This window comes from Anabas testudineus, chromosome 4 (assembly GCF_900324465.2).
Source record: "Anabas testudineus chromosome 4, fAnaTes1.2, whole genome shotgun sequence".
NCBI classification, from domain to species: Eukaryota; Metazoa; Chordata; class Actinopteri; order Anabantiformes; family Anabantidae; genus Anabas; species Anabas testudineus.
In genome coordinates, this window is record NC_046613.1 from 21,334,641 (window position 1) to 21,344,766 (window position 10,126).

A 10,126-nucleotide genomic window follows, 5' to 3' on the forward strand; every position below is an offset into this window, starting at 1 on the left:
AGTTTAATTTTAATAAAGAGACACATGATTGTTTATAAAGATTGTGCTAACACAAAGAAATCCTATACCTCATCAGCACATACTCAGAGAAGAGTCAGATAGGATCCTGCAAGCCTGCTGGATAGTAGACTGCTCAAAGATGACCCTTGGGGATAGGTATGTGTGTGCTCCCATAATTTTCTCCGCTTGTTGACAAAGCAGAGAAAATCAAACCTTTAATTTGCCTATAAGGTTTCCAAGTTAGCTAATAATGCAACAACACAACAGACTCTATGGTAGCAGTATAAAAATTAACATGATATTCTTGCAAACCCCAAAAACAATAATAAAATGGAGTCTTTGGTGGATTGAATTTTACTCCTCTTGTTTATTCGTCTTGCTAATGAGTGGTTTGTATCTCCTGGTGTACCCTCTGTCCTTCTGTTCACGAACAGTAGATTGTGACACCTTCACTCCTGCCCTCTGGAGCTCGTTGCTGATCTTACTAACAGTTGTTTTAGGGTCTTTCTTTACAGCTCTCACAATGTTTCTGTCATCAGCTGTTATTGTCTTCCTTAATCTACCCATCCGACGTCTGTTACTTAATTCACCAGTGGTTTCTTTCTTCTTTTTTTTTTTTTAGGACATTTCAAATTGGTTGGACACCTGGGCAACAAAACTCACCTGTCAGTCACATGTTCCAGTATTTTGGAGCGTAGTGTAATCTACTTTACTTTTTTTTAAAACTTAGATATTGACATGTTACTCGATGTATAAACACTGCATCATAGGACTGGTTAAAGCACCTCGAGGCAATTTTAAGACAGTGAGATATCCTTTTGAAGTGTTATGTCTTTCCAGGGAATTGTGTTTGGGAGTCTCCCCATACATGTTACATATTATGTTACTCCTGATGAACTTAACCAAATAAATTACATGCTGTAGGAGGTGCCAGCTGCATTAAAATCCCCCGATCTACACATTTAAGCTCTACTTAAAGAGAGCTGCTCTGAGATTAATATGTTTAAAATGTAAAATACTTTTCTCTTAAGTAATGTTTACAAAAACTAAATAAACAAACAACAAAACCTGAATGTGAGAGCAATGTGATCCAATTACTTATTATGCTGCAACAAAACATCTTTCACAGCTTCACCATGATGGCATGAGACCAGGTCAGATACCATAATAAGCTCTCAGGAGACTGATATTAATCACAAAAGAAAAAAGAAGTCAACTCTGGCCATGAGTAAGTAAGTAAGTATCATCAATGTACTGGTTTGCAGTAAAGCAGAGATTTCACACAGTCTAGAAAAATAATTTGTACAGTACATGTATTGGTTTCTGCACGTATGGCAAGAAGTGTTCATCTTTGTTTTTCTCTCACAGTTTTCCCTACTGAGGGATGTTATGTAAGCTGCTAAAAGACCTTCAGATTTCAGTGGGGGGAGTTGCATGTCTCAAGGAAATGCTGCATTTTTCATCAAGTCACGTTCAGTGCTTCAGCTTTGAAAGGCCACTATTCTCCACAGTGCACTAGGGATATACTAGAACCATCTCTTTTGTGTTTGGAGGGTCAACAGACACTTGTGCTGGGAAAAAGAGGCAGGGCGGCACATGTTTCTGGGATAAATACCCTGTGAAGTTGGTGCCTGGGCGAGTGTTTTAATGGCAAAATCCCCTAAAACATCTGACCACACTGTCATTGTTAGGAGTGCAATTAGCTCACAGTAGAGGCGTGCGATAAAATGACCTGTGTGATTCAAGATTGTCATGCACACAAGCTAGTGTTTCCTGGTGTCATGTGTTACACGGAAACATATTAATACTGATTACTGGTATAATACAAACATTTGTGTCAATCGAGACCATTCTGGCATCATTTTAACATTTGATTGTCTGACAATATTCTTTGCACACCACATAATAATGGTTTAACAGGTTTAGATTAAGGTCTTAAGTTGATTTTTTTTGTAAATGACAAAATTTTGTCACAGTGGAAAAATATTCTTGACAATCTAAGCTCCATTAGACTCCAGTTGTAGTCCATTAGACTGCAGTCTAATGGACTACAACTTTCCCCCTTAGTCTCTCTAACTATACGAACATTGAACATGGCGTTCCATAAGGTGACCTTTGATTTCTTAACTAATATTTACTCTCTGTGTATTAAGAGTTGCAAGAAAACTTTAAACTATTTTCTCATTAAATTTAGCTTTCATTGAATGAGTGCAATAAATATCCTTATTTGAATTTGTTGTATTGAAACCCTTCCCTTCTTCTTTCTGACTAAAGTAGACGTCTGACTCTACATATACATTATGAAAGGTTAAAGCACACATTGGACACAAAATCTCTCTCTTCTGTCTTTCCGTATATGATCTGTATAGTTGTGGTTTCTCTTTTATATTGTAAAGCACGTGTACATATGTAAAATTAACCACAAAACACAAAATCAATGCTGGGAATTCTTTATTAACTGAAATATGCATCTGGTTTACACAGCTACAGTGACACATATTCTATATAGACGGATACATCCTGAGAACAGGTTTCACTGTAGACACTGATCAGTGTTTACTGTATTATCAGGAGGCTTTCTACTTGGGACTGGAGCTTGGAAATGTATTTTCATTTTAGAATTTTTTCTTGCGGTTAATATACATTAGTCAGTGTTTAACTTTGACTGCCACAGTGCTCTCAGGCGTGTTTATTTGGGTTAACAGTTACTTTTTTATTTGGCTTTTAGCTTTGATATTGGCTTCTTCAAGATGAGCAGGAGTGATAAAGGAGAAGAAGGACTCTGAAGAATACAGAAGCATTTGTAGACTCTGTGGAGAGTAGGCTGCGAAGACAAAACATTTACTAAAACTGGATATCTTATTACAGCAATGGCATAAGTCAGTGTTTAAATTTTGAAACAGAATAAACTTTATATTCAAGCTATGTCTCACTGTGGTCAGCAGAGTGAGACATCAATATACAGCTACAGGTTTGCTGAGTTCTTATTAAAACTATGGCCATGATTATTTTTCAAGGGAGTGAAAAAGTTAATATTTTAGAATGAATCATTCCTAAAATGATTAATATTAAATCATAATAATGTCATAAAAATTGTGATATATGTCCTTACCATCTTCTAGTCCACGCTTCTCTTCCCTCTGTAAATCACTGGAGAAGAAAAAGTTGAAGAGAAGAATTATATAACATATGAGTTTAGTAGTTTTAGTGATGATTTTAACTTGAAATTATTTGGTCAATTTATGAATTTATTAAAAATGACTCACCTGTGCCAACATTGCTCCCTGAACAAGTGACTACAAATCAGACGCAAAGAAAGCAGTTCAGTAAAAATGTTGTCATCCATGTGAAAAAAAGTAAACATATCCAGTCAAGTGAAATCGCACAGTCACTATACTTCAAAATGTTAGTTCATCCTCTGAAACATCTTAATATAAAGGACAGCTGATATAGCTTAATCCAAGGTTAAGCTTTAAATACTAGAGCCTCAGTAGAAACCGTTTCACAGCACCATACCTGAATACAGCCTCCGGGGGCAGAGCAGGACTTTGCTGCCCTCTGGTGTGAGTGGGGACACCACCACATGGTAGACATCCCCACACTGGATTCCACCAACATCACAGCGGTTCTGCCCAGGTGATGCAGTGCAGTTGTAGCTGATGTTTGTTCCCACCATGTCTATGATGTAGCTTTGGTTGCCAGTGCTGCGCCAGTACACCCGCAGAGAGTTAGCAGCCGTAGTGTAGAGCCTAACACCTGACGGACAGCAGGCACCTGCAAGACAGACACAGTGATGATGTGTCAGTTGTGGGTTTATTATCATAGAAGTTTTTTCTTCTCTGAATGTAAATATGTTGTTTGTGTGTGTGTATGCAAACCACTAATTTGACTCGATTTAATCAACTTTTTCTTTTTGATTTGAAAAATGCAACCAGCACATTATGCCTTAAACTGTAGAATAAAAATGCAGTTTGTGAAAACTCAAATATATATCAAGGTTTACTGTTCAAAAAGTTAAATAAAGGTCTGACTTTGCTTCTCATTGGTTAAAAAGCAAAACACTATCACTCACTGGATGAGAAACCCTGATAGGTGCAGTTAGACTTTTGCCCGCTGTGGCCGAACACCTCCATGGTGACGGTGTAGTTGGTGCCACAGGTGATGCATCCCATGAGACACTGGGAGTCCTTTGTATGGCATCGAGCCTGACCCCGTGGTGATGTCAAAGAAGTGATGAATGAATGTGCCCCTTTCGCGTAAGACCATGAGACGTTGCTCATTGCCGGAGTCACCTGATTCACTGTTATATTCACCGGACAACATGGTTCTGTACAAGAAGATAAATGTAGATGTCACAGGTGAAACAAAACTGCTGTATACTAATAACAGTAAAGGCTTCATTTTCACCAGCCAAAACAACACAATATTTTAACTAGATTCACAAATAACCAAGACACTCATTTTAATTTTGATAAATGTTCTCATTATCACAATAAACTAAGTTTTTGTGATTTCAAAATAGCAAAATAATAAAATGCACTTTCATGCTTTAATTCTATGGATCAGTCTAAACTTTGGACTTCTCACCTGTATCCAGAAAGTCAGAGAAGCTAGGCAAACTCTGGCCGGCGGCGTTGCTGGCTATGACGCTGACCTCATATTGTGAGCCACAGAGAAGGTCAGTGATGACGCAGCTGTTTTCAGAGGAGGTGCACATGTAGTTGTGGCCATCGTCTCCCTGTGCGCTCACCATGTAGGTTGCAGCCGTATTGTTTGCTGCCCAACTGACGTTGACACATGAGGAGTTTTTCAGACTAAGCATCAAATTTGTCGGCATGCAGGGAGCTGATGAGGACAAGAGAAACAGATAATTGAGGTCTTATCTAAATGTTTTGTTGACAAACAAATATAATGCATACAAAAAATACATAATATAGACAGTTTTCTTCTGGTAAGGATGCAAAGTGTCACACATATACTTACAAATTAAAATCTTTAATTCTTACTGTTATAAAGTATGATTCATGGTAAAACTGTTGCATATGATTACTACAGTATAGTCAGTTTCTAATAGATTTTTTACTGCTATTCATAAATCAGTTTTATGTGACATGCGACACATGGAATAGATGTTTTCTACCTGTGTCTTTGCTGTAAGCTTTGCACGCACTGTTGCACCCGCTGATTTCATTACAGGGTGTCACCACCACACTGTAGGTACTGTCACAGCTGAGGTCTGAGAGAGCGCACACTGGTGCTGTGTCGTTACACAGGATGACTTCTGAACTGTGTGCAGCCCGAGTCTCGTACAGTTCTGCCCCCCGCGAGGCCGCCCACATGATCTCCAGAGTGTCGGTGCTGACCGCAGAGATGGACACGTCCTCTGGACAACAAGGCACTGAAACACAGGTGACACACAAGTAAATGTAAGAGAAAAGAAAGTGTCTCATTATGACTCTCATTCAAAATCTGCTGCTGCTTACAGGTGGTATAGTTGAGAATCTCTCCTTGAGGACTGCTACCAGCCTGGTTGAACGCGAATACAGACATCAGATATGTGTAGCCACACTCGCACTGGTAGGTACAGCTGTTGCTGGTAGTGTTGCAGCAGGTCTCATTAGCGCTGTCACCTCTTTTGATAAAGGCCTTGTAGCTGTCAGCATAAGGCACAGTGTTCCACGTCAGCGTGCAGTTTCCCTCGAGTGTCGCATTCACGAGAGCCAAGTTCTCTGGTGGGCAGGGGACTGAAAGCACAGGGCAGCAGGGAGTTTAATCACAATCACAAACTGATGGTGCTTTCAGAGATGCCTAATGCTGGGTCATTTTGGGTCATTAACTACCAGTGATGTGCACTTTAACATGAAAAATTGGATGATTGTTAAATATTTCAGTGAATTACAGTTAATGTAAGTAAGTAATGTAAGCAAATCTTACATGCTGGTATATGAGATTTTACTGTATATAATTATAGTATCTATGGATCTTTACATTTATCAAACATTAACAAATCGCACATAAACATTATTAGCCAACAGAATTTTGTGTATCTACTCACAAGTGGTGAAGACTGTGGGGCTGGATGGATAGCCAGACCCGGCATCATTGATGGCAGTGACCTGGATAGTGTGTACCTCTCCACACTGAGCTGGAGACAAGATGCAGGAGCTGGATGTGGAGTTACAGGTGAGGTTCTGGTCACTTGTCACCAGATACTGGATGGATCCATACACCTCCTGGTTAAGGGTCCAGGATACAGAGAGTTCGGCCACACCATTGCTCATCACCACAGACACGTTGACAGAAGATGGTGATGGAGGTCCTGTTTAAAGACAAAAGCACAAAGATGCAGCCAGTGATGCAGTGATTTGATGATTATCAAATATCCAGCGAGCACACAAATAAAAACACCTATTAACGTCATAAAGTAGAAAAAGTAGATCCTTACATCTCACTACAACTCTTGACACAGAGTCATAGTTTCTGTGAGGAATCAATTTAAATACTACTTTGATGTTTTGGTGCTTCATTTAAATCATACAAGTTGGTTTCTACTCAGTATAAGAACTACTATAGCATTACAATACAATTTACATGTAATTCTTCAAAGGGGGTAACCCCTTATGTTACTAACTGTAACTGTATAAGTACAGGATATGATTTTGAAGTCAATAAGCATCTTTTAACACACCTGACACTCTCTTTATGTGTAATATTTTACATATATTATTATAAATGTACATCAATTTATAGCTACAGGAGGTATTGTCACTGAGACAGCCCTCCATACAAGATCACAAACACACACAAATGTGTCTCAGTGCCGACTTACGTGTTGTTTGGTTGATGTTCAAACTACACTCTCCCTTTCGGCCTTCGATGTCCCAGGCGTGACCCTTGACGACATAGAGTGAGCCAGCATCCAGGCCAGAGATGGTCAGACTGGAGTCGGACGTGTTATAATTCATGGGGTTGTTTGAACCAAACTTGAATATGGACAGGCTGTACTGGACAGCATAGGCATTTGGGACCCAGGACACAATGATGGTGTCGTTGTTGGGAGATGAGCTGGACAGCTGGAGGGGAGGCAAAACTGTGGAGGACAGAAATGTTTAGAGGGATAAAGAATGCACCAGCCCTCAATATACAGGTTACAGTTTACATACTGCATATGAAGAAACAACTCAACTCAACTCAACTAGTTCCACAGAAAACTGTGAGGTTATACTGAAGTGCATTTGGAGCAGTTTTCTGCCTTTTGGCAGAAGATCCACATTAGGAGTCAAAGTTATTTTTACTGCATATAGGTCAAGTCCATCAAAGAAAAGTCTTCATGAGCAAAATGTAAATGATAAAATTGAGTCTCTTACATATCTAAGGCCAAGTAATTTTGCTGCTAAGTCCTAATAATTAGATATTCATGTCTCTGTCCATTAAATTAAATTTAATCAGACCAGATTAAGCAGACTAGCTGAGTTTTTTGACACTTCATACAAGACATAGAAGGTTTTCTGGGGCTTTAGGTTTTCAGCGAGTCATGTTTCAAGTGAGTCACAGATGAGTCACAGATGCACACATTTACAGTGCTCACCGCATCTGATGCAATTTCCTTTTCACTTTACCTACAGTAACCTATAATATTGAAAATCACAATTTTTGTGATGTTTTCTGGCTTTAGGTGAACATTTTAATTAAAATGTAAAATCTGAAATCCAGTTCCTGGTCCATTTTATAAGCCAAAGGCTTCTGCTAACCAAACTGAGATAGGTGATTGTTGCCATCACTGAGTGGTCACACAGAAGAACAATTTCGATTGAGACAATAAGTAGCCTGTGGTCCTAAAATATGAGGAAATTCAAAGATAAATAATGAAACATGTTTTTTGTGTTGTTGGAATGAGGTCAGCTTTCTGTGTTTCACATAGGGGTCAAGTAACATTACCACCAATACAGCTAAGGCCCTGAGGGGTGCTGATACATTTCTTGGGTAAGACAAACCTGCATTAGACTGAAATTAGATGATGATGACAAACTGACTGGAGATGGTGTGTGTGCATGTTTATCAGCATGTCATGGGACAATGAGGTAGATCAAGTGGCCACTGCAGGGCATGTGGAGGGACAAGAGAAGTGCTCAGTGTTTCCTAATGACTGTGTGACTCATTTCTGCACATATATCAACCTGCGGATTTGGTTTTCTTGACCGAATTCTTTAATTTCACTTCAGGTTTTGTTTCCCAGCTGTGGAAGAGTGAAGCTCTGGCTACTACAAACAACAGTACCTGTCTTTGCAGTCACAGGAAGAGATGGCTGGCTGCGGCCTCCGCTGTTCATAGACATAATGCTGAGCGTGTAGTCTGTGTACGGTGTGAGGTTCTGGATTTCAGCAGGCGAGGAGGACACTGTGTCCTCTCTGAAGAAGCCATCGGCATTCTGGACACGTATGATGTAATTAGTTGCCCCAGTCTGCAAACTGAACTCTGCCACCAAGGTCCTGCTGTTCTTTGACTTCACTGTCTGGATGGGATCCATCAGGTCGGGGGCTACAATATTTAAAATCAGTTCATATCAGATATGACATCAAGGACATATTTTATAACTTTGAATAGTAAGATTTTAATAGCAGATGTGAGGTGGACTCCCCATTGTCCCAGCAATCTACAGATTTTAGGGGATAATGCTTCTGGGTAAAACAAAAAAAAAGATATTTTATCAAAGTTGTGAGGTACTATTCTCTATTTTACCCTCTGAGCCAAATTTAGGTAGAAGAGAGTGAAATGCAGAACACTAAACATGTTCAGTGTTACAAATATCTCTGATTGACAATACACTGACTTTTGGTCAGAATACCACAGCTATCTGTAACAATGTCAAAGTCCTCAGGTTAGTGAACATTGGTATTATCACCATCAGCCTCCAGTTTTTAAAGCATCATTTTATTTCTTATTACTGTAAGTGCTTTAACAGTACAGGTATGGACTGAAATGCATCTCACCTGTGAATGAATCTATGGAAGCATTGCTCAGAGTCCCTTGGGAATTATCCAGAGCTAGAATTGTGAATTCATAGTTGGTGTTTGGGGACAGAGATATGACAGAGCCCATCACTACATCTGCACCATACTGTGCAAAAGCAATGTAGTTGGTTGGTGAGCTTTTGGGGGCGACCAAGATCTTGTATGAGCTGGCTCCAGAGTACCTAGTCCATTTGAGAATCACAGCCTTGGATGTTGCCGAGAACACAGATACTTCAAAGCCTGATGAGACATGAAAGAAGTGGTGGCATGTTTACTGCATAGAGACATGGACATTAACTACAGAATATATGTTAAAAGGAGAACATATAGTACCTGATTGGGCTGCCACCTGCAAATACAGAAGATTCATTATTATTATCAATAATAATTAACTGTACTCAGCATTTATTTTTGACCCTGAATTTAAAATAGTTGACATTTGTTTACTCTATTACTGTACCTGTGAGCCTATATCCAGCAAGACAAAAATCCCCAACCACTTCTTGATGCCCATTGTTCAAGTCTGTTTCTGGAAAGACTCCCCTCTCCGTTTCTCTCAGTTCTTGCAGCTTCTGTTAGATTTTTCTAAATGCTTCAGTCCTAACTGTTTCATCTTTTTTTAAACATTTGTGATGTCTGTCTGGAACCTGCATCTGCACCCTCCCACTGGGGGCAAATGTCCAATCACAGGTAAAAGAGATGCACCTTTAGGCAAGTGCAGGTCAGATAGCATGAGAACGAAATACCTTTTAGCTATAGGCATGACATTCTGTACTCAATTATGTAATTGAAGCACCAAAAAGTGGTATGTATAGGTGTCTGGCTAAAGAATTGGACTTTCCCTAGCTAGAGGCCGCAGATCCCTGCTCAACACTAGTACACATTATAATGACACAACCAAAACCAATGCCTACTTACATCCCACCTCTATTTTAGCTCATATTTAGGACTTGTCATATTTTTATATTTAATAATTTAAACTCACCATGGTCACATTTTAAAGATAGTCTCAGCTGTCAAATGGGTTAATGTCATCATGGGTGTTTTATCCAACTATGGTTTTAGTTTGTGGGTTTAAAAAAACTACAACGTCCCGTCGCATTCTTATGGACGCA

General features: G+C 39.4%; 1 protein-coding gene across 1 annotated transcript; it reads right to left on the bottom strand.

Annotated features, from left to right (window-relative positions):
- Positions 1-2,638: 2,638 nt before the first annotated feature.
- On the bottom strand, positions 2,639-10,076 carry LOC113152668 (fibronectin type III domain-containing protein 7-like). Its single transcript, XM_026346052.1, has 14 exons — positions 9,997-10,076; positions 9,345-9,360; positions 8,991-9,251; positions 8,278-8,538; positions 6,830-7,090; positions 6,056-6,319; positions 5,484-5,744; positions 5,141-5,398; positions 4,588-4,845; positions 4,073-4,327; positions 3,517-3,774; positions 3,267-3,296; positions 3,113-3,150; positions 2,639-2,824 (listed from the first exon to the last, which is right to left on the bottom strand). Exons 1-13 carry the CDS (start codon positions 9,997-9,999, stop codon positions 3,119-3,121), a joined length of 2,418 nt encoding a protein of 805 aa, XP_026201837.1. The 5' UTR covers positions 10,000-10,076; the 3' UTR covers positions 2,639-2,824; positions 3,113-3,118.
- Between the last annotated feature and the right edge of the window lie 50 nt (positions 10,077-10,126).

Coding starts and splice junctions, on each gene's coding strand:
- LOC113152668 (XM_026346052.1), bottom strand. Junction 5,745..6,055: donor CCCCACAGTCTTCACCACTT/GTGAGTAGATAC, acceptor CTGTGCTTTCAG/TCCCCTGCCCACCAGAGAAC. Junction 4,846..5,140: donor AGCTTACAGCAAAGACACAG/GTAGAAAACATC, acceptor TGTCCTCATCAG/CTCCCTGCATGCCGACAAAT.